The sequence below is a fragment of the Anthonomus grandis genome, chromosome 22, assembly GCF_022605725.1.
Source record: "Anthonomus grandis grandis chromosome 22, icAntGran1.3, whole genome shotgun sequence".
Lineage (NCBI taxonomy): Eukaryota > Metazoa > Arthropoda > Insecta > Coleoptera > Curculionidae > Anthonomus > Anthonomus grandis.
Window position 1 is genome coordinate 15,274,240 of NC_065567.1, and position 26,197 is coordinate 15,300,436.

Here is a 26,197-nt window from a genome sequence, read left to right on the forward strand (position 1 = left end):
TGAAAACCTTCCTACATCGGCTGAAAAAAAATCAGGTTAACATTCAAAAACTTCAAGGATAGTGTATGTATAATTTAATTTTGATTGAATGTTCAAGTAAACATGACAAACAAAAAATGGTCAGCTGGCTATGTGCCAGGACCATCAGCTAAGAAAGATGTTTCGTGAAAACCTATTTCGAGCACTACTATGAGCGACAAATACTTTGGGTGATTGTACCCTTGAAAATTGAGTATTATAGTTAACTGGAAACAAGAAAAATGGCCAACTGGCTATATGCCAACCATCAGCTAAATCAGTAAAAGACTTTCCGTGGAAACGAGGACGAAAAATCGAAGTTTAGTGATATTATCGTAAATCAAAATCAAATATACTAGTTAAGATAAAAGCGGAAAAAATCAGATGTTTATTAATGTGCTAGCAAAGGGTGTTTAGCGTCATACATTTTACTAGTATGTCGTTTTTTTTTTATTTACAGTATATTGATCGCTAGTGTTGTTGATGCTAGTGAGACCAGCACTAGACCGCCGTAATAGTATATCATTCGGAGAGTGTATCACCAAGATTTTATACAGTGTGGCGCAGAAAAAATGGTATATAATTTACCAGCAGATTCCTTATAACAAAAAGAGGTTTAGTTAAATTTTCCTAGTCCGAAAGTCAAAGACAACCAAGATACAGGGTGATAAACTTAATGTGATTTTTTTGAATTTTTGCAATAAATTTAGCTTTTATTCTTAATTTTTAAAACAAAATTTGGAATGTTTTTTCTGGTAATTCTTAAAGTTTAAGAGAGCGCCACCACCAGCATTTTGACGGCATAATTTAATTTTTTGGTTAAAATATGCATTGTGCAAAACATTTCGATATATTAACATTTAAAGTTTGGAAGGGGCTTATTAATCAACCAAAATTTGGAAATGACTACACTACAAATTTTATGTATAGTATTGTTGACTCTCCTCACAACTATTTTAATTAGTTTTGCAGTATATATTTATTTCCGCATATTATATTTCTATAACTTTTACACTTAACAGTGTACAATGAAATGCCTGGTTTCTTACCTCCCCCCTCTTTGCCACAGCTGGGTGGAGGGAACAATTGTTTAATTGTGCCTGTGAAGATTACTAATGGACTGTATTTATTTAATTCAAATTATGCTACTTGCTCATACAAAATATGCCCATTTAGTCGTCAACAGTTGTTCAGTATGAAAGGTGTAAATTTTGCTGTCCTTACATATACTTAATTTAACCCTATTTACACTCCCTTTTGCTTCTTAGCAGATAACACTGCTCATTTCTTACAAACTAGTAACAATGGTGCTTATACTCTAATCACAATGGCTCAAGTACTTTAACCTATTTGATCAACACACGACGACTGAACTCGTAACTAGAGATATTAATATCCATAAAGATTTTTCACTGGGTTCAGAATGTAAGGCATTTACGGACCATCGGACACTAGGTCTCTTAAGAGTGTAAAGATAGAGACCCGTTTTTTGGTTATTTGGGATTATGGACGTAAACATAGTCACTAAAGGTGTAAAGAGAGAGAGAGAAACCTTTCTCGGGTATTAGCGGTAGTAACAGAAATAGGGAAAATTCCGTAAGCAACTTATACTGCGCGACTCCAACCGCCACTTGACGTTCTTTTCTCAACAAACTTTCTCCGACAGCGATTTAACTCAACTGGGTACTGCAACTCTTGGACCAGTAATTCTCATAAACCATAGCTTAAGACAGGCCGAGTTCTACCGCTACTATTAAGGTATAAAATTCAGACGACAATAACAAATAATATTTATCAAAAGTGTCGGTAAAGGATCTGTAGGTGTTTTTACTCTATGTTTCAATGGGTAGATAAAAATTATGTAGTCAATAGTGGTAGGTGCCCCATACTTAATTCTTAAATTGTAAAAAGTGTACTTTTATAAATTAATTAATTTTTATTTAATTTACATAATTTATATCTATCCAAGTACCCATCATGTACTAACCATGCCCGACGCTGCTTGACTTCGCTGATCCGCTGCCTATTGTGTATTACCAAAAATAGTAATCATGTAGGACCAAAACGAGGGTCAAAAACGATAATGTCTTTATCCATATCATATTCACTGACACAACTGAAAGTTGTTCGTTTCTTATCCTTGCGATGACACAAACATCAATTTGTTTCAATAGAGTGATTTATTTTTATAAATAGTTTACATTTATTTCTATCTAAAAATCTCACTAAAATAAATAAAATAAAGTAAATAATGAGCAAAAATAGATAATCTAAACGATATCACTTTGCAAAATATAACCATCTTTCTCACACACATACAAACAAATCCATCATTCACACCAACAAGCACCAGCACATCAGTGGAAAAATTATTAAATATCTTTGAATATAGCCCTTATGGCAACTTAGTAGCACAATGTTTACAGAGTCAAACCAAGGCAATTTAGACAAATACTAAGTAGAACAATTGCATAATATGCCAAAGCTTGAAATGTGGTAATTTTAGCAATCACTATAATCTCACATCTTTCATATCAACAAATTGGCAAGTTTCCTCTATAAAATATGAGCTACAAATATGCTTTTCCCCACTAATATGCGCCTAAATAGGTAAATCACACCCTAAACCGTGTAGAAAATTAAGCAGGCCCTCCAATGTCGTGTTGGTAGCGCCAAGTCAGGTACTGAGCAGCCTCAGTCATCTGCCTTAAAGAGGTGGTTAATCCAGCTAAATGTCTTTGAAAGTCGTGAGCGATTCTTTCAGTGCGACATTCTTCTTGCACCACTTCTTCAATTCCCGAGTCGTTTTCATTACTGCTTCCAGCTTCAGATTCAGTGTCGCTCATTCCTGAGGTAGATGCTGTCGAGGCGACGCTGACTGTTGATGGTCTGCGAATATGGCCTTTAATAGGAAGCTGTGAAACTGAAAGTAACGAATAGTAAATTAGTGTGACATCAAATTAAAAAAAACGGGCGTAACGAGTAATAAGAAAACGAAAGGTAAATAATAAAAGAGTCGTTTAGCTAAAAACTGATTTTAAGGCATATAAAATCTGTTGTGGTGACTAGGGAATTAAAAATATATGATAAGTGTATTATAAGAAGCGAAAATAAAAAAACTTTAAATATAAGGCCTTAAAAAATCTTTTAACAAAAAATCTCTATGTTTCTGTGATATTTTCGCAAAGTAAATAGAAATTGACACTGGCTTCAAAATCTATGATCTAAAATAACCATTTTGATGGGCCAACACTGGAAGACAACTTCTTCCAAAGAAGACTGACTAAGAAATTTAAATATGAAGCAGTTCTATGTTTACATTAAAAAAGTGCCATTCCATGTGATGTCTTCATTTATTTCCATTTGTTTCCATATAGGTACGGCTGAACTGTAGCATATTGGACAAGCTTCTGATTAATCCATTTAAATACGGAGGAAGCTGACTTTCTGACTTTATAATGTTGAGTTAACAAAATTCACCGAAGTAGAAAATTCTGAATAAATACTTAATTACTTAGGTAGACTGTTTGATTTCAAAGAAAACAATATTCATTTAGCTAACCTAAATAAATGTTCCTTAAAACAAACAATTCAGATAAGTTGATTAAACATAATTAAATGTGTAATTAAGAAGGAATACACTTGACTTTATTTTAAAGAGACACTTTATAGTTGCTTTGCTCCACTTTACCTTTTTTATTATAAATAAAAACTAGAGATGTGTACGATGATATAAAAAGATACATAATCAACGTGACATCATTCGACCCAAGGTTTATGCGATTACATTGTTTCTCACATATTTTTTATTAAGCTTTTATTAAGCTGAAAACCTTGCAAATCTAATATTCTACAAAATATGCATGTGAGAAATCTTATATTGTTAGATAACAAGATATAATTTTTTAAAGTGGTTATAAATTCATTTAACTACTCTTAATCATTGCTTTTGTTCTTCTAAAATAGGCACTCTATGAATAATGAAATGTAAACTTAGGTATATTTACTTGGGTTTTTAGAGTAATTTACACAAAAAAAAATGAAACAGGGTTAAATTTATTAGAAAAACATAGGTTATTACATCTATACTTATAATGAATAAATTGGTTGAAAGAGAAATAACAGTAAACAAAAGTGTAAATGTTTTCAAAATACAACAAAGCTTGAGAAATGGGATTCTCCTTTTACAAGACTTATCCCCTAAAAAAATACTAAATCAAAATCATACGGTATTCGAGACGATAATGACTAATAAAGCAAATAACACCATTTCATAACATAATCGGGTGATCCTTAATAGCATTTTTTCTGATAATTGTATGTCTTAGAATTCTATCTAGTATGTTCTAATAATGATAACCCTTGATAAGCTCACTTGAAAAATCATTTTATTATATAAACGAGTTAAATGACGAGAATAATGCGTATCTTAATCCATATGTAAATTGTATTAAGAATTTACACCTACCTAAAGTGGACTCCTGAGTGTCTTGGATTTGTTGAGTTTGACCGCCCCAGAGCAAACCATCTTTAACGTTCTTCAGCATACTGTAAATCTCGAACAAATCGGTAGAATCAAGAGTCTGCTGGATCGAGTGTTTGCTCTTGTTTTTGCCGTTTTGTTTGTCGCAAGTAGGATCCTGGTCATCTCCAACTTTTAAGTCCATCAATCGGCATGGGACGAGGATAGTCTCATCCATGACGTTGACGGTCTTCACAAATTTCTCGATGATATTCATGATACTGTGGGATGAACTCTCTGTATCATCGTTCCGAGCGATACGGCGCAAGCAATTTCTAAAAACAATGGAAACAATTATTTAGACCTAAAATAAATAGATTTAGAGTGGGTAATGTAAAGTTCAGATCTTTTTTTTAAGAGTAGTAGAAGTCATTGTAAAGAGACTACATATGACTCTGATTAGAGTGTTTACAAATCGTTTATTCAAAAAACATTCCAACAACAAAAACCTATAATTTAACAAATATATTTTTTTGTAAGTTAAATCAAATTAGGACTAGTCAGAAATACTCCAGTTAAGTCTAATAGGCTCTGAATAGTGTTAAATGAACGGATACTAGCGTTTAAAGGTGGTACGACGTGGGATCTTTTTTAATGAAAGGACATGCAACAATGGAACCCGCCTTTAACCACTTTATGTAGATTGCTCGTGTTAAAAATATCATGACTTTAATTGACATAATGAAGTTGCACCCAATAATTATATTATTAAAACCCTTTCACCAAAAGCAATAATTATGCGTGTAATACCAATACCATTTATATATACTACACGGCAATAATAAAAAGGACATATAGACAAAGTTATTACGGTGATCATATTTATATATAGATTTACATATGTATACATTTTATTGTACCAAATAAACGCAAAATATGCAAATATAAAAATTTTATGCGCCTTAACATAATTACGATGTTTCATTAAAAACTTATAAATTTATGAATAGCAAGCACACGCTTGTGAATATACTAACAGCTTTTTAGAAGTTTAAATATTAGTGTTTAGTAAATATAAATTAGTAGATAATACTAATGACCCTGGTGCTTTTTCTTCCTAAACGGTTTATTAAATATTTACTACGGAAGTCAACATTAATTTTTTTACCCTTACATACCCCAAAAGTTCTTTTAAGTATTTAAAAAAACAACATTGTTCGAACTTAATTCGAAATATGGACGACCAATTAAATTATAAGCTCCTGTAAATATAAAGAAAATTTCCTTTTATATGAGGAATAAATAAATTTAAAGAAATAAATTAAAAAGCACGGCTTGCAAAACTCTTATTGATAAATCTAAATCCTTTTTCTATACTCTCACTTTGAGACATTTGGTGTCTTGAAATGACCTAGACATAGCGAACTTTGGACTACGTTTGGCAATTATAATAATTATGTTTCTAATAGTTGAACACATGCGGTATCAAAGTTATAGCTGAATTTAAATAAAAAACACTGCATTTTACGACGAATTGGTTCACAATTTAGTAATGCAATTAAATTTAAACGATAAAAACAAATGTCGGAAATATTCGTTAATTGTATTTTTAAATTGAAACAAATGTGTTTTTCTTTTTTTCAAGAACTTTCCATTATATAAAACAATTTAACTAATGCATTTTTCATTGGGCATTATTTCGGTAGTTTACAGTACAAAAATATTTTTCAAAATAATTACCTAAGAGAAATGCGAGTGAGGTAAATCGATAAAAGATAGTAAAATAATAAAATATAAATTTAAATGTAATAAATTGTTAATTGATATCTATTCTTTTAAAAAGATTGCGGTTGGAACACTATACACTTTTTTTTATTTATATTTTAAGCTTAAAAGTAGGTATATAAAAATCCTTTGTTTATTTAAAATGTTAAGAATTATACTCGGTTTCCACAACTTTCTTAATTTTGCCCAATATTCATTTCATAGTAAGATTCTTATTTCACAAAGATCAATTTATATCGACACATCGGTGTATTTAAATAGCCCGTACCAAATAAAGTTCGATGCACATCATCAATCGAATATATACAGCGTTGCCGGATTTCATATTTTTTCTTAAACCAAAATCTGTAAACGAATAAGTGACAATTAACTTACTTAAATAGTTATATAAATGTTAAAACTACAGTTTCGGATTGCAAGTTAAGAGTTTAATGCGTAAGAAAATACAACATTAATTTAAATGATAAAACCCTACTTAAGAAATGTCAAAAATAAAAAACAAAGACAAAACTTCACCCTCATTATACAGGCTCTTGGACTAAAAATTCCCATATTCAAATAAGGTGATTTTTTATTATGGCCTTTTAAAAAAAAGATACTAAGCATTTTAGGAAGACCAACTTTTTGAAATAAAAGGGTACTTTCTGGGCCCCTTTAAAGTATGAAGTACAGAAGAGTCAACTCAGTCCAGAAGACACCTCTCTAGAAGGCACAAGCTGTATTAAGACTGAATATTTTATTATTTTTATAAAATTGATATAAAAATAAATTTTTAAACAATAACTTTTAGCGTGTATTAGAAATTACTATTTGAATCAATTAGAAGTGAATTTCTTTTAAAAAGTCACCTCCACTTTAATTGTTAATCAAAATGCTATTCTCAGATAAAAGATTTTGTATAGAGCCCCTAAAAGTAATTTTTAGTGGAATCGCAGTAGTTGGTTGGTTTCAGTGGGGTTTTGGATTAAAGAAACTTTTTCGAAATCGTCAAGTTAATGAAAGTATACCAACAATAGATGATCGGAATTTGATGTAATGAAATATCATGAGAAAATAGTGTCTTTGCAATGAAAGAACCCAAGTTAGTTAAAAAAAACTATTAATTTGACTTTGTACAACAAAATAAGTGTGCCAGTTGTTTCTGGAAATATATTTTTGTTATGCACCTAAAAGTTTAATTAATTTGCAAACAAAATTACAATATTACCTGAAACTCACCTTTTTCGCATCTATCGTTGCGAAATCCTGTATATTTAGCACGAAAATAATTGATTAAAGTATAACTAATTTATTTAATTAGACATAATAACCAAAGAAACAACCAACTAATCCTTTATACCATATCACAATCTAGTCACTCTCTCTAGACATTTTCTCACGATAAAACAATTACACGTGATGATCAAATGCAACTATAAGTAAGATGAAACCTTCCACTTGTACTTTGACAATGAAGGAAAGTTCCACCAGACAAGCACGCGTTTTCAATGATAAAATTTGATAAGACCAAAAATAAAAAATTATCTTTTACGGCATAATTAATCTTTGATTCGTTGACACCGCATGATACAATGTGATATAAATATATAAAATAATCTTCTCCAAAGAATGCAGTTAATGCAGTCACCCGAAATTTTATCAATGATCTCTCTTATTTTCTTTAAAAAACATGAAAAAATGCGTAAAATTACGCATCAAAGTTTCATATCAGGTTTTATAATAATGGTTGGAAGATATTTTTCAATTAGGTAAAACTTAGGTATTAGATAAACTATATGTTGTAAATATAAGTTATACAAGGAATAGTGATGTAAAATTCTCGAGCACATAATTTAAAAGAATGTTCCCTGAGCACGAACGAGCATGAACGAGAATAAACAAGCATAAACGAAAAAAACCTGAGAATTTATGTTTGGGATGTGGTAAAGTATTAAAAACTTATTTTTCATGATTTTTTTCTCAAAATGCTCAATATTCTCCTAATGCTTTGTAAAATACCGACACTGAATTATTGTTCTAACTTTATAAAAACCTTAACATCATAATATTCATAAATCCGGATAGAATAAGAATATTCATCATAAATAACCAAATATTATATCTAAAGGGGTTTTTAAAGAATATACAAGAATTTATGTTACCGATCAGGTTTGATATTATATTCTTTAAAACTGAGCATAGTTTGTGTGCTATGCTATGTGAATACAAATACAAAATAGGTAAAGTAACATGAAAATAACATGAGAGACGTTTTATGATTTAAGAAGTAAAAAGTAACTCGAAAACTCGCTTTATATAAAAAAATAAACTGCAATCTGCAATAAACCAAAAATACAGTTTTAACCTAACTCAGGTACTCTAATTGTGGATCAATATCAAGATCAAGAGTAGTTAAGCCCATCGAAACTTTCTGGCCCGATGCTACTATTGGAATCGAAATCGTGAACACTGTAGGCCCCGCTCTCTTCGTCATCGGACTCATCAGTCTCTGAACTCTCGTTTTGTTAAACGCAACACAAAGTGAACAAAAAATGCATAAATAACATGCAAAAACTACAGTCGGCATTGCTACAAAAGAGACCGGCCGTAATATTCGGCCGTCAAACGTTCGCGCACGAGAGAACGATTTATCGGGCGCGAACGTGCGCGAATATTCGCCATAGCACGAAGGGAACGTTCCTTCATTTACATCACTAACAAGGAATATCTGACCTAATTGTTGATTACTGGTTTAAGGTTTCCGCTAATTCTTATAAAAATGTGCAAATATCGTTGCATCTGTAGAAGGACCTTAAAAATGTAGGTTGGATAATCAATATTAACCAAAGCATTACCCTCAAAATTTTAGTGCTATTATAAAGATTTTATATGAAAAAAGTACTCAAAGAGACCTTTTTACAGCAAGACGTTTCCAAAAGTACATTTATTGGAATAGACGAGGGAAAATTGCCAAAAAAGGAAAAAAACACTCTTTCATATTGTAACTCCTCCGCGTTCACTTGCTATCATTGAATATATTTTGCTTTAAAATTTGTTTTAACAGCTATCCGAGCAAATTAGGACCCAGACAATTCGACGCTAGCCTTTGTCTATAAATAAAATAATAATTAAGATAAATATATATAATATGTATGTTGCTTTCATTTTTTAAAAACAGATAGAGTATTTGGGATGTGTTTGAAGTTTGCGATGATTTGATCATATTTCGATGTTATTAGAGAAAGATATATTCTAAAGCCCTGCATATAAACACCCTGTATATAGTTTTTTTTAATTTATTTTATCTGTAATAAAAATTAGGGTTATAGTTATTATTTATTATCTATCGTGTATATTATATATTATTTGCTGTAATATGTAGTTCTCTTCATAGCTCAAACGCCATGTAGGAAATAAATTATAAGGATTTATTATTTTTATTTATTCATGAACATTGTTCTACCCACTCTTATTTCTATATATAAGGGCCTATAAAACATTAATTGGCATAACAAGGCGAAGCACAAAACTTCCTTGGAAGGTAATTGGAGCTCAGAAAATTTCTGATTTTTTTTAAATTTTGTTTGTTGTATTCTTAAGGATTGTACCACAACATGAAAACGAATTAGGGCAAAGTACTGTTTTTCTTTAAGTTCGGCCTGTTATATATTTTATATATTATTTTTATTTATTCATATACATTGTTCCACCGACTCTTATTTCTAAATATAAAACATTAATTGACATAATAAGGCAAAACATATCTGAGTTACTATATATAGACACAGGGCAAACTAAATAAAAGAAATTCGTAAATAATTCAATAATAAGGCTCCATAATAAAATTACCCAAAATTATCATAATATAAAACTGGTAAAAAATATTAGAAAATCTAACCGGTCTTCTAGTACTCCTGGCTTTTGTAAAACACTATCACATACTTTATCATCATGACTAGATAAAAAAACCAACATGTTTCCTAAAAAATAATCGAGTTTTTCAAAATTGATTATTTGATAAACCGGCAAGACCAAACGACTTCACGTTACTACCGTATACTAAACCCGTTTAGTATATGGTTTACGTTAAATAAAAGCGTCCTCCATAAGTGGGGATAGGTACGTGATAAAATAATCGGCAGAAGGTATTTAACGATTTGCTTAATTGATATCAATCTATATCTGTTTTTTAGTGTGTTTTTATCCGGAAAGTTCCCACTGGGTTTTGATAAAATAAGGTCATTATTAAAATAACTTAAAGTCATTATTTAAAGTCATAACTGTAGATTATGGAAAATCCCCTTGGGTTATCCGAAAAAAGTATTTTGTTTAACATTTAAAAATTTAAATAATGGGTGGAATAGGACGGAGTCACCATTTATTAGACAGAGGTGATTTTTGGACTAATCAAATATTTTCTTCATGTAAATGCGCAAGAAAACCGAAACAGGGAAAATGCTGAAACAAATGAGATAGCCCTACTAAAAAACTATGAAGTTAGAAAGGATGAGGATTTTAGTTCAAGAGCACAAGGTAAAATACAGGATTCCTGGACGATTTTATGTCAGTCATATCTATTTAGTTTATCCATTCCAGTCAAACTTTCCAGAAATACGACGAATTTTATAAACAGGGTACAAAACTGAGTAAAAGTGAATATATGAGTTCCAACCAAACGTGTGAGAATAACATATGAATTTTTAATAATTTTTCACTATAAAAACAAGATCAAGACAATGAATGAATAAACCATATAAAATTCATTAATACAAAGTTCACTGGATTCAAGGATCAATGTTATTTTGCTTTCAGATATGTAGATATTATACTCTATTGTTTAGTGCTTCTTAATATTCGGAATTTTTTGTATCGTTTAAGTAATGAAATTAGTTTTGTCATTAAGTTTTTTATAAGTGCTTTACGTAGAAATTATTCGGTAAATTACATATGGTTGGGGCGTGTGAACAAACAGTCCAGCCTAAACATTGCTACCTTTATTAACGCCAATTTTTAACGATTTTTCTATTAAAGGCTAAAAGATTCATTTTTCTCTGCAAGTAACTGTTTTGACTGAATATAAATTTAACTATTCTGTTTAATGGATCTCCCCAATATATATCATGAATTTTACGTTTTTGTGGGTTCACTCTAACAGGAATATCTGCGAAAAATTTATTATATGACACTTTCTTATTCATATAAAATTTGAGAGGCGATCTTTAAGCCGAGGAAAATTTACGACCACTTTTAGGGTGGAATTTTGAACTCGCAGACACAGTGTTTTATTAAATAAAATAGTTGAAAAAAATATTGCAATCTTAAAAGCAGGTAAAAGCAGGCTCATGATAATGAGATTTTTCCATGGTGTTTTGTGATATCGTGATATATATGAGAATTGAATTTCTTATTATGAATTTTTGTATTTTCTTAATTTCCTTGGAGTTTAGTTATTTAATAAATGTACATGTAAAATTTTCGTAACTATCCAACAAAAGTAAGAAAATTATCCACGTGTAAATAATTATTTTTAAAGCAATTTTAAAAAATGTAAAGAAATCCAATCAACAAAATTGCTAAATATACTAACTTCCTTGCCTCCTTAGCGGCTTTAACAGCTTCGCACATAATCAACATGATGATACAATAATTATTAACCTCACAGCACCACTTCGCGACGAAACTGCAAAAATTCGTAGTCAAATTCTAGTTTAAGTAACCCGGAAAAAATACGGCAGTAGGAGGGGGTCGGGAATTTTAAATATTAATGTTTGTTACGTAAAAAGAAAAAATAAATTAAAGCGCATGCACATTTCTTTATTCATAATTGTCATTTGTATTGTTTTTATTCATTTGAATTTTAAAAAGTTGTTAATTATTCGAATATAAATTAAAATTTCATTATCCACATGTCCCAATTCTGTAACCTAGGGTCTGGGCAAGATTTAATTGCTTTTTTTTAACAATAAAATTGTTTGGCATTAAATTGAACGTTACTTTTTTTATTTCAATTCAGGGCCCCGAACTGTGGATAACCCAAAATTGAACAAAAGAGTTCCATTACAAAAATGAAGCGAGAAAATAAAAGCCAGCAAGTAATTATTTTTTGTTTAAATAATGAGATAATTACTATTAAGTAAATTAATGCTAATGCAGTTAATAGGTTTTAAAAGATTAATATCGAAGAGTTATTCTGTTTTTTTTTCTTGCTTTGTTTTAGCTTTGCGATTTATAAAACGTTAAAAAAGCAAAATTAAGTCAATTTTAAATTGTAATTGTAACAAAAATTTGGTTTATATAGGCTATTTAAATTAACATAGATTATTTACCTAATGTTTTGCCCAATTTAAGTAATTAAATTGTAGTTACGCGCATTAAAAATTGTTAAAAAGCCGACAAGCAAACAAATTACATATGTCATATAATTATAAACACACTTTTCTATTAACGCAAATTATGTAAAGCTAGACAGCGATTCAAAAACACGATTGTAATGTTATAATTTATTTTAACATATTTCCTGTTTGTGCAATGAATACCGTCTAAATGATAAAATTCTCATAAATGAAAATGGCATTTGTAATTATGGCGAAAACGGAATTGCGCATGTGCACTCTTCAAGATCTCAAAAACGAAAATTATTTTCTTAGTATTTTTTGGTGTTTTCATTTTTGATTTAATAATAAGCAACAAAGCCGGTTATAATTAGTGTTAATGCTTAATGTTCAATAATTAATTATTGGTAGGATTCATATTGTTGAATTCTATGTCGCCATATACAAAATGTTCACATTCTTTAAATCTTGTTTCGTTTTTTTAATACATATATCCTTACAATAATGAATAAATATATTTGTTCGTTTTTTTAAATATATTACCGTTTAAAATAGCGAACCAAATTAATTTGCAATGAAAAAAATACTTTCACCACAGGAATATGTTATCCAGGAATATGTAATAAAGTAGTTCTTATAAACAAAGTAAAACTCGAAATCAATTGAAACAATAAAACTTTTTAATGTTTAATCTAAACATCTCATAAGGTTGATTTAACAGGCTACACTGTCCTAAGGATCCATTAGACTCAATGGTATAATTTGCATGTAATAGCGGAATGTAAAAAAATTGCCAAATTTCATTAAAATCCATCTTTAAACTACATTAAAAGCATTTATTAAAAAAAAAAACAAATCCAAATTATTAGCTCGATTTTGTTGTCTATTTTTTATAATTAAGTACTATTTTTCTTTGTTTAGAGTAGTTATAAATTAGTACATATGTAGTTAAAAGTATACTATAATACATATAAACTGCTCAACAATCGAACTGGATATTTTATAAATTACCGAAATTTGCCTAAAAAAATAAAATTCATCAAGTTGCATTTTATGCTATAAGTAAATCCTGTTGATAGCAAATATTTTTTGTCGTTTCTTCCTTTTTTTCATACATTCTTATCTCTTTTAAAGAATTCGGTTTCAAAATCCTAACAATTTAGTCACATAAAAGTGCTTGTAGAGACTTTATTATTCTCATTGTTACCAATAAATCTCTTCACTTTCTTAAAAATAATGGTTCTACGACGGTTAGAAACAGTGCAACTCGAGCAATTAGTACGTTGGCTGCAGGAGGGCCTAACTCAAGAAGAAGTTGCTAACCGGCTAAATGTGTCCCAAAGTGTCGTGAGTCGTGCATGGAATCGATATGTAGAGACTGGGTCTGCAACTTACAGGCATGGTGGAGGCCGAGAACGTGCTACAACTCATGCTCAAGACTGCTATATAGCAGTAACCTCAAAAAGAAATCGAACATTTACGGCTTCGAGAATTAACAGCTATTTAAGGCATGCTACTGGGAGGGTTATTTCTAATCAGACTGTTAGAAGAAGATTACATGCGTCCAATTTAAAACCGGCCTCACACGACCGGTGTACTTGACAAGTACACCAATACTGGTATACTTGGCAAGTATCTCAGCTCAACACACCAATACACAAGCCATGGCGTTCACACGACGTGTGCATTGTTTGTTGATGTTGCTGTTAAATGTTGGTGGTAGTTGATGTAGGTGTTATATGAGTGTCGGCCATCATGAATAGAATTTGTTCTGAAAATGTCGTAGCTGCTGTAGCGTTTGTGGTTATGAGTGGCTGTTATTTAAAATTAAAAAAAAACAACTTAAGAAGAGAAGATGGTGGATGGTATCTTTAAATAGAAGTCGAGAAAGGTAAGTAGTTACGTAAAAGGTACCACTTTATTAAAAAAGTTTTATTTAACTGATTTGACCGCCTGACTGTTGTCAGCATATACGAGTACATATATACAGGGTGACAATTTGAAAACTTTATTTAATAAAGGACGGAATGTTGACATCAAAGATTCTTTTTTCTTTTTAGCTCTTTAATTGAACATTCAACACTTATTTTGTCTTGGATTCTTTTCCAAGCATTATTAACTGCATTGCGATTTTTATGTTCTAAATGTTTTACGTACCTTATGACGGATTCGTTTTCATATAAATCCAGAAACTCTAATACTACTTCGTTTGACCACTCCATTTTCAAATGTCAAACGCAAAAAAAAACCCAGTTTCTAGACCTACAGACCTACTCCCTACAACATTAGAATACACACTATTTAGTATGACGACGCCAAAAGGCACAGGCATACTACAGCTCGTGTAAGCGCAACCACAAGTATAGAAATGCATGGACTGGTCAAGTGTACCAATAATGGTAATCCCTTTGACTGGCGATAATTTTACCAGTATTCACCAGTCACCAATAATTGTACAAGTAAACCACTCACACGACATGGAAAGTATTCGCCAGTGACAAATATTGGCCAAGTATACCAGTCGTGTGACGCCGGCTTAAGAGCCAGACGACGTGCCACACATCCACGGTTGACGGGGAAACATCGTGCATGCAGAAATCGGTGGTCAATAAAACACAGTAATTGGAATTTTCAAAACTGGAGGTCTTGTATGTTTACGGATGAGTCCAGATTTCGGCTACATATGTGTAATGGTCGAATTTTGGTGTGGAGGGAAAGGGGACAGCGATACCATGAAAATTTGATGGCGCCCACTACCCTTTTTGGTGGCGGTTCAGTTTGCGTTTGGGGAGGCATATGTTTCGATGGCCGCACCGATTTAGTGGTGTTAAGAAATGAAACAATAAACGCTATACGATATAGAGACATTATTATTGAGAACATAATTGTACCATTTTTTGGTGCAATAGGCGAAGAATTCGCTTTAATCGATGATAATGCGCGCCCGCACCATGCGAGAATTGTCAATGATCGCATTGAATTTCATGGCATTACCAGAATGGACTGGCCACCACATTCACCCGACATGAATTGCATTGAACATGTATGGGCCGAAATGTCTCCAAAATTAAACCAGCTCGAACAGCCACCTCTAACCTTAGAACAACTAGCCAATCAATTACCGGAAATATGGCAAAACATTCCTCAACACTACATTAACAACTTAATAAGAACTATTCCAAACAGGGTGACAGCACTAAGACGAGCCAGGGGTGGACCTACGAGGTATTAATTTTCATGACAGGACTTTGGAGCACGCTTTACAGGGTGTAATTTTATTTTAATTTTTCCTGTTGTGTGTTAAAAATTTAAATTTTTTAGGAGATATATGTTTATTTAATTTTATTTGGGGCTATTGTGAGTGAACTTAATAGAAATTTATTAATTACATTTAATTTTGTTTTATTGTAAATCATTGGCAAACTAAAATTGCAGATTTTTATAATATCCACTTCGATTGTTGAGCAGTGTATATAGTATAATCTAATTTTCGAATATCCTTACCTTAAAGGTATTTTATTTTATTAATAAAAAAATTAAGACGCCACGACCAAAAATATTTATTGTAGACACCATGACGACTATACTTGTTCTGCAAATCATTGCGATGTACACATAATTGAAACAAGAATTAAAGGGAAATCTATTTTATTATGAAATTTGGATTGTATGAAATACACTGCATATTTTTTTGTAGAATATCCATGAACATCTAAAACTTCTTGTGATCTTGACACAAAATAAACCAAGATATGAAGTGTTTTACGAGAAATTTTAGATTACTCGGATTCGATGACATTAAACAGTTACTAAGTTTATAGCGAAACGCATTGGAATACGGCACTCGAAGACGTAATGGGGTTTACTTCTAGGTATTGCAATGTCTATTTATATACAGTTATATTTTTTGAGCAAACTTTTACCATCTTGGACGCATGTTGCGGATCACTGTGCAATTGAAAGTTCCATTCAATAGCACGTCTTCTTCAAATGGTAGAAAAATCGGGCTTAAAAAAAACACCTCCAGACCAGTATTGGAAATATTTAAGATTTTTCAGTCGACAAAAGTTTTCTCCTAATTTTAAATAATTCCAAAATGTTTGGTTTAAAATCAGATGAAAAATAACGATGCTTGGTAGGACTAATTATTATTTAACACGATATTTGTACTGCAAAGACTGAGTACATTTTTCCACCAGTAGCAATTTTAATCGTATACTTATACTATATACAGAAAGGGGTAATAACATTAATTATGTAATAACATGTCATATTTTATACAGTCTTCCTTGTATTATTATTAATTTTCTAATAAATTTTACGATGATAAAAATTCCACTACTTTTTACTAGAAAATTCTATGCATATTTATAACAGGACATTGTATTTTTATATCATTGTGATGTAAATAAACAAAATCATATAAAAAAAGAACGAGAAACTGGTTTCCTAGGAGTTCGGTTCACTTGTTTTAATTCAAACAAAACAGGTAAACGTCCACTAACGTAAATAAACTTAAATATAGGAAGGTTTTTATAGTTGCAATTATAAAATATTATGCTGGCATAATTACCAGCAAAATTAAAATACTCAACAATTCTATGTCAAAAATTACACAAAAAGCTTTCACCGGATTTGTATTAATAGACCACATAAGAAAATTTGACTTTATAACGAAAATGTTAAAATTTTGTAACCACCGAATACCAATGGCTTTTAATATTAAACGCATGCTCATTTTATTTAAAACGTATTAATTATTAGAATTTCTACATTAGTCTTAATTAAAACAAACCGTAAATGCAACTTGTTTCAGTAAAAATTTCCCTTCTAGACAATTTGCCGTATCTGAATAATTTAATCTATTGTTGTTTAACACTACGCACATGGATTATCATAAAAATGGCAAAAAATAATATATGCACAAAACGTCATTTTCTATTTATTTTTCATTAACATTTAGGTTTCTGGAAAAAGGAGGATACTTACCCAATCGAATAAAAATCAAATGACCTTGACGCTACTTTCGCCCCCTGTAAGTGGATATATCAACAATATGAGTTTTGCCGCCCTTTTGATCTGGCAATAGTATTTTAAGCAATAGAAAAGCAAAATTTTTTCTAAAATGAATTTGCAACTATTGATCATTTCTTTGGGGAACGATTTTGTAATAAATTTATTTGCTTCAGCAAGTTGTTCAATATCTATAAACTTCTTGGCTAATTGTTCGTGACCGCAGATGCTATTTATGCCAAAGATTAAAACTTAAAAAATACCACCAGTTTAGACCTCCGTAAGTATGTATATTTCACAATCGGCTTGCTTAGTATATCTTGCAATATCCTCTTCTTCAACAGTTCTTTCCTACGCATTCAATAGATTTGCTCTTTAATACTGAAACCACTTTAGCAAATCGTCAATAATTACAGATTTTCTTCTTGTAAGTTGAAGGTACTTTTAAACAAATTCATTAGATGCTATATACTGCTGAATTGACTACTTTCAATGTGTCCTTCCAATGTTTATTTCTCATACTGTACTTCAGGTTCAGTGGAGCAAAACATTTGGTACACCGGTCTTTACCACAGTCGTTATTTCGCAAAAACTTATAGTAGATAGACCATCTATAAATTTGGGATTATTAGAGAGTTAAAGGCTAACTTATTTTATTATTTTTTCACAAATATTTCCATTTGTTATTTATAAAGTAAAGCCTCCAGCAGAGAGTGTAGCAGGTTTAGGACTTAAAATAACTGCTCATCTACCATTTATGATTAAAAATATTACTTACAAATATAATGGAATTTCCGAATATTAGATATCATATTTTTATCTTCTACCTCCGTATAAACCTCTCATTAATGTTGTCATAATTCATTAATAAATTTACCACCTTGGATCATCAAACACGTGTTAAGATTTAAATAAAGTGGTAAAACCTTTTTTATTCAAATTTAGGCACCTGGTTGACAATGAAATCAATTATTGATGGTGAAATATAAAAAATATTAACACAAGCGATTAAAAGTAATAATATAAAGAAGCAAAATTAAAAATATTATCATATATTATCAATGAAAACATCACTAGCAATGAGTTATTTTATCAAAATAAGTTTTAATCAAAATATTAAAATATTGACTATCGCGAGCAAAAGTCAACAAGTCGATCGATTGACTTGATCGTTTGCTCAGACTTTTACCGTCTCGGGCCTCCTTTACGAATTAGTGTGAGTTAATTAATAAATACGCTCTAATGCTTTAAAGAACTCAGAGAGCGGAATAATAAGATAGAATTTCGATATATGAATAGTGACTTTTCTAAATAATCCAATGCGATTTTTAGATTCGAAGTAAAAATCTTTTTGCAAAATATTATGTTTTAAAGTTCATTTGAAAATCAAAGCAATTCATCATCATTTAAAAACCGCTATAGTAGCTAAATAGTTGTTTAATCTATATACTTTTATTACCTACTACATGTTATGACAAATAATGCTTTTAGAATCTTACTCATCAAAATTCCACTATGATATGTTTAATATTAATTACGATTTCTTGAAAACTGACTAACATAAAAATATATATTATCAGTAATATTATTAAAACAATATCGTCAATAATTTTTGTTGTTTAAAAACGCATGACAACTGATTTAATGTATGTAATAATACACAACCAAATTTCTGATGGTAAAATCGCTCAGCTCTTATAAACATATATTTACCAATTACCTCATCAGCTTTGAACCAAAATTATATTATTTATAATGGTAAAAAAATAGTTCACAGTCATCACCTTCCACAGTCACTTTGGAAGATTGCATCTTATAAATTGTTTAGAAAGAAGGTGAAGATTATGTTGCAAACTAGAGCATTATTATAGGGTGGAGGAGTATTTTTCAGACTCAAGTTTAAGAAATTTGGTGCCTTGACTCTTTAACTTGTATGTTCCATTGTTGCTCTTTATTTCATCTATACTATGATCATGTTTTTAGCATGTTAGAAAGTTTTAATTTGTTTTGTTTCTTGTATAGTTTTAAATTTGAAGTTTTTTTATTTTGAATGTGCAAAGTAGATAAAACTTTCAAAAATATTGTGAAAACTGGACGATGATATCTTTGCTCCTGTTAAGGCGAATTAAGGTTTTTATAGCGCACCGAGTCAAAATTTATGTATCGTCATCTAGCGTTCGGTAGCATTTTAATCTTCTTAGTCGAGAGTAAAAATAAAGAGTTTTGATTAGTGGTAAAACTGTCCCGTAATTTGAATGTCACATCAAAGGTTCCAACTATAGGACTATGACTTATTATAAAAAAGAAATCCGTTAATCAATAATTGTCCTAACAAAATCAGATAAACTTCCTTTGATTCTGTGATCCATTAGTTTAAATATTCATTTATTAATTATGACAACAGGCTGTATCTTATTTAGAGCTTAAGAAAACAGCTATATAGCAATTTTCACTATACATACTAAGGCCGAACGCTAGATGGCGGTACATGAGTTTTGACTCAGTGCGCTATAAAAACCTTAATTCGCTTTAACCCTAAAACGAACAAAGATATCGTCCAGTTCTCAAAATATTTTTGAAAATTGTATCTACTTTGAAAATACACCAAAACTATACCGTTCAAGTCGAACTTTTTGAGTAAAATGAAAAAAACTGGAATTATTACAATTTGCACCCTCTAGCTCAGTAAAGGGTAGGAGGGTAGTAATCAGATCGGACATTTTAAACAGCATTTTTATCTGCTAAAATCGAACTAGTGGTTTAGAATTTACACCGATTTTAATGAATACACTTTCAATAGCTCTAACCCCTAGTATCCTAAACCAAAATGGTAGAGAATTATTTAGGCTTTCTAACAGTATTATCAAAATCATAGATTAATATATAAGTTTTTAGAAAAAAAGATGCTTTTCTTACTTTATTTTTAGTTGTGCTCTGCAGAATCTTCTTCTAACCACTTTTAAAATTTTCGACTATTAAATTCCACTTTAAAGAAGATAACATTGTTGGATGGCAAAAGATAACAAGTTGGTACAATAAAAATTAAACTTTATGCTTGTTAGAGGTTATACAAAATATGCGTAAGTTCATACAAAAAGGATTTAGCCTTGTTAATACCAGTTCCTTCAAAAAAGTAAAATGAAGATACCTGGGGAAATCCCTTACTAGCAATCTTCAGACATGACGCATGTACATACCACAAGGACTCAAGGTAATTGTTAAAAAGAATTGGAAACTTAAGACGCGCCTTTACCCCGACAACCTTCACGAAGTCAAAGAGGTTTACGTGAAATTGTTTCTTAATGTAAAGAGCCAAAGGTTATTGACACAAATAAGTGCTTCTAGCAGAACAACTAAACTTTCTTAAATGTTTTTCTTTTAATTCATTGCAAAGAAATAACTTTGGCCTTTATCAATTTCAAAACACAAAGATCATACGGCATTATTATACAATCCTTCCCGTATTTTGTTTTCCTACGAATATTCCGGAATATATTCCTTAACAATTAATTTTATCATTAAAAATACCTAATATTCGTAAAGTCGTACGAAACTCAATTAACATTTGCGTCAGAACCTCGAATTTGTAAAAAAAATACAATTTGTAATTAGGTTTACATCCATTTAATGTCTAGAATTACTACTAAATACTTCCAGAATTAAAAAAGTATAATATAACAACGTAAGATTGTCAGAGCATGAACAAATTAGCAGCTAAACGTCAATAATTAGACCCGAAACCTTAACGTATGATGACCTTAATTGTTAAGCTTTGATTTCATCCTTTTTTCTACCTTATCGCTATTATAGGGCAAATCCTACTTATCTTCGAAAAGATGCTCCTAAGTTTATTCAATTTTATTATAGGGAAATTGCAATAAGTTTTTTAATATACATCATATTTTTAAATAGATAAGTCCTGAGGATGATATAATACAGAGCGAAACGTTGACCAAATATATATTTTAATATTTTAAGAACCTTATATTCCGACCTAAAGTCCACAACGCAGTAAAACTTAATATACGTCCAAATATTGATCTTTAAGGAAAGAGCGAAGGCTCTTGTTTGACTTTACGTGTTAGACATAACTAGACTTTGCTTGACCTTGGGAATTTTTTTAATGTTACCTGTCATGACAAAAAAAACTGAATATTATATGTAATAATATATAATTTAGATCAATCCTAATAAGTCCTTCACCTATATTGATCATTCAAACATATCAACTTAATATTGGTTATTTAATGTAAGTATGTAATTAGCAAATGGATAAAAGAAGTGCGTAGATATAATTTAAAATGATAGCAAAATAAAAAGAAAATATAAAGTAAAATGAGACTACTCAGATCTCCCAAAAGATATTGGACACTTGAAATTAATTATTAATAACACAATTAAAACCCACAACAAATATATTTTTCCCATCACATATATCAATCAACAAGATTCGTACTTTGACATCGCTTTAAGTATGTCTGGCTTATAATATATTCTTTAATTCTTAAAATACAAAAAATATTATGTTATAAGGTGTGTCTTAAAATTATACAAGGTGTTTTTTTAAAGCACAACGCCAAATGGTACATGGTACACCCTATATACTTTTGAATGTTTGGGTTAAAATTTACAAAATGAAAAAGACTAAAAAGGGTATATAACAGTTAATCTTTTTAATAAAAAACAAAAACTAGAGCCGATCCATATTATAGAACATCTTAATAAGAGTAGTAGAAGACTAATAGTTTTTTATGATAAAATATTTAGATTCAGAGTGTCTAAAAAAATTAATGTGAAGTTGCCAATATTTTGATATACTTATATCATTTGTAGTGTTAATTTTATACTCTAATGATAAAGTGTTAAAAAAATTAAAACCAAATATGGCTTAGCATAATTTTCAAGCATACAAAAGTATATTGGCATATATGTTTTTGGCTTTAAAGCAACAACCTGTATAATTTAAAACATCTCTAGGTTGTTAAACTTTTGACTTTATAAAACATTTTTTGTAAATATTCATTTTCAAGTTCAATATATCACATGCTTATTAAAATATATGTATAATTATTTTTAAGGTTTTTATGCCTATACTTTTTAAATCCATGTAATAGTATTTCAAGAATGAGTCGATCAACTATAAGTAACTGTTCTGAATAGACTGACAAGGATGGACAAAGTCTAATAACCTTGGCACTACTTTTATATGTAAGATCACTGGCCTATTTCTTTCGTGATTTTTAGTGTTCCCATTAATCATTTTAACAGACAAGCTACATGGTGGATAGTGGATACCCATTATACATAGTTTTCATAATATTTTTAGAACTTTGATAGCATTAGTCAAATACATCTTGGATTGGGACTGACAGGATTCCACGCAAATAATAATCAGGCCATAGCAGTACATTTTTAAGTACTGTTAAGTACTAACATACAAAATTAAGTACTAAATACTAGACGATTTTCCAAGTACTCGTTGTTATTTTCTAGTATCTCCACTAATGCTGGATGAATTGTATTTTGTAATAACTCCAGGTACATCTCTCCTGTTAAATTGCCAGGTAAAAAAAAGGGGCCTATGATATGTTTACCAAAAATGCCAGCCCAAGCATTTAATTTTTCAGGATGTTGTGTAAGCACCTCACGAAATATTCTGGGATTTGAATCAGCCCAATAGCGACAGTTGTGACGATTCACAGTACCGTTTAGGAAAAAGGAGCATTCGTCAGAAAAACATACATTAAATAGAAAGTGTGGATCATTGGCGGCTTGTTCAGATATAGTTTCACAAAATTGTACTCGCCCATCAAAATCGTCTTCGTTTAGTTCTTGTACGAGATGCATTTTGTACGGATGAAACTTGTTGTTTTTTAATATCTTCTGAATGCTGCTTCTCTTAATACCAGACACGGTTGATAACTTCCTTGTGCTCAGTGTAGGATCTTGCACAATATGGCCTAAAATAGCTACTTCTGAAGCTTCATTCATCACTGAATTATCCATTTCGCGCTTTTTATTAGCCACAGACCCAGTTTCCATAAATTTTTGAACCAATTCCAAAATGTACTTGCGATGAACCTGTCGATTAGGGTGTTGTAGTGTGTTAAAGAGCTGGACAGTTCTATTAGCATTTTCATTGTTCGCCAAAAAAAGATAAATTATTTCAACTCTTTCAGCAAGTGAATAAACCATTATCACACTCAATGTTGTAACTAACTAACTAACTTTAAAGAGCTATTTGTTTGACACACTATGATCTAACAGCAGTAATTGGCAACCACTATTAAACTTCAAAATGTTGCTATAATAACGGTCTCAACAATAACCAAGAGTTTCCTTGCAGAATTGGCATAGATACCTACGGGTATTAAAAAAAAAACAACAGAAAGTACGGTTCACAATGTAGGAGAACAAAATTTTTTATATTTATTTAACTGCTAAATTTACAAGCATTTTTTTCCATAAAAAATGTTGACATGTTTTTGTAACTTTTATTAGCCACTGTATCGACTAGGCAAATAGTAACGATTTAAAACTTTAGGGTTATAATCCACATAAAAATACCTTCAAAATAAGGTACCACTCGACCCCCCGTTCCGTTTAAAATTTTGGGAAACTAGCAAAAAAATGGTTCCCCCTTGAATCAAAAATTGACGGGTCCGAGGAATTTTTTCGCAAATGTTCTGAGGGACCCAAAATAGGCTCTGTTTCGTTTTCAAATGGCCACCCTGTATATACAGTCAACTCCGGATATAGTGAACTTAAAAAATACATCAAAATAGGTTCACTATAGCCGAAGTTCACTTTAAAAGAAAAACAGCATGGTGTTAATTTTAGAATATGTATGTATATCTATTTTAATCATTAAATAAAATAAAGATTATAACTGGCTTTTATTATAAGGATAAACAGCACATACAGTTTTTATAACACATATATGTATTAAAAAATTGTCATCAGAAATTAATTTGAAAAAAAAATCTTTTCCAGTATTTTGCTCATGTTCATAGTATTAGTACCTATTAATTTTCTTAAGTCAATTAACAAAACGATGATAAGAAAAGGCAAAAGTAAACTTAACTGAAAGAAAACGCCATTATAAAGCAAGAGAGCCTTAAAGAATAAATCAAACGCAAATATCCGGCTAACATAATGTACTTTGACCGAGAACGGTACTTGCTTGAAAGAGAAATTATTGAAAGGTAAAAAGTAGGTTCCGTTTGTATGCCGAACAATATTAAGCAGATACAGAGAGGTTCAGAAAAAAAATTTAGAATAAGTGTAGGTATGTAAGTCTTGGGATAAACAGGCAGGATAAAACCGGCATTCATTTTCTAAGGCATTTATTAGTTGTCCTAACGTTTGAACTTACCCCTAAATCAGTAAATTATACTAATACTACATATATTGTAATCAAGATACAATATATGCCAAATTCGTTATAACTCTTTCACAAGAACACAACAGACCAGTTAACTACCTGTCTTATCAATAGTACCACTAGCACAAAACTGAATTAAAATTACAAACAAAGACAAACCTCGTATCGCGGCAACACATTAAATATTGCGTAAGAAAAACAATAAATAAAGCAATCTTACGTTTACAACAAGTGTCAATGCAAAGAAGATCGCGACGAGTAGATTTAAATTACAAAAAAGGTGACCATTGCACAGCCTGATAACCCCGAAATTCTTGAACCTAAAAGACAATGTCAAATTATTGCTTAAATCTTTCTGTGGTGACTGTGTATGCTTTGAATAACTAATTTGACCAGTCATGCCTACGTTAATAATGCCTGAAGGCGTACATTCGATTTCTGTATAATGAGTTGATGAAAAAATATAAAAATCTTATAATTCAAAATCTACCATAACACGGAAACAAACACACAACCAATAATATTAATGATAATCGTAGGTCGCCAAGCCAAAGATTGATAGAATTGGACATAGAAAAAATCCTTCGACAAAATTACATAGAATCGTATATCTTACTAATATTTAATTGGGAGAAAGTGATCTATTTTAAAACTGAAAAGAAATACATAAAGACTATGCCTATAACATTTGGGAAAAAGTTTGTTGAATAAAAATCTAGGCACTACTTTTAGTCAATCAGGCTAAATCCTGTAGAAAGAGAAAACATATATACTAAAATTTATATAAATTTCATGCTGTCAAGTATATTATCATAACAGTATATATTAAAAATAATTTTTTTAGCTATAATTTTACTCATAATTTTATGTTACTTGAAAGAATAAAACTTATGATTAAGAGTACCAAAATTGTGGGATAATAAAATTATAATTATAAAAGGATCTTTTACAAGGAAAGGTTTTATCAGGGGGATCAAAGATTTATTTTTATTTCTAATATTTGGCAATATCTGTTCTTGACAGTTTAAAGACTTGTTGGTGGTATTGAGAAATTTGTGGAGAAAATTGGGGAGATGTAGTTGTATCCAGCTTTCCATATTAAGCCAATTGTAGTAAATACAATATCATGAGAAAAAGGCAATTTTTTTTTTATTCAACCAATAAAAATATTTAAGTGACGTATAATTGAATAGAATTTATTTGCGTGCGAGAACATTATATTAA

At 30.5% G+C, this 26,197-nt stretch overlaps 1 protein-coding gene across 4 annotated transcripts in view; it reads right to left on the reverse strand.

Moving 5' to 3' along the window:
* Positions 1 to 2,179: 2,179 nt before the first annotated feature.
* LOC126749223 (mid1-interacting protein 1-like) overlaps positions 2,180 to 26,197 on the reverse strand; it is a 32,614-nt gene continuing 8,596 nt past the window's right edge. Inside the window, exons 1-3 of one of the 4 annotated variants that reach the window (XM_050458910.1) lie at positions 11,832 to 11,988; positions 4,487 to 4,815; positions 2,180 to 2,941 (exon numbers count right to left, since the gene is read on the reverse strand). In XM_050458910.1, coding sequence (XP_050314867.1) covers positions 2,658 to 2,941; positions 4,487 to 4,815; positions 11,832 to 11,878 — 660 coding nt within the window. In that variant the 5' untranslated portion in view covers positions 11,879 to 11,988 and the 3' untranslated portion in view covers positions 2,180 to 2,657. Of the gene's footprint in view, positions 2,942 to 4,486; positions 4,816 to 7,483; positions 7,651 to 10,142; positions 10,307 to 11,831; positions 11,989 to 26,197 lie in introns of those variants that run through there. The other 3 variants (XM_050458909.1, XM_050458911.1, XM_050458907.1) reach the window with 3 other exon arrangements.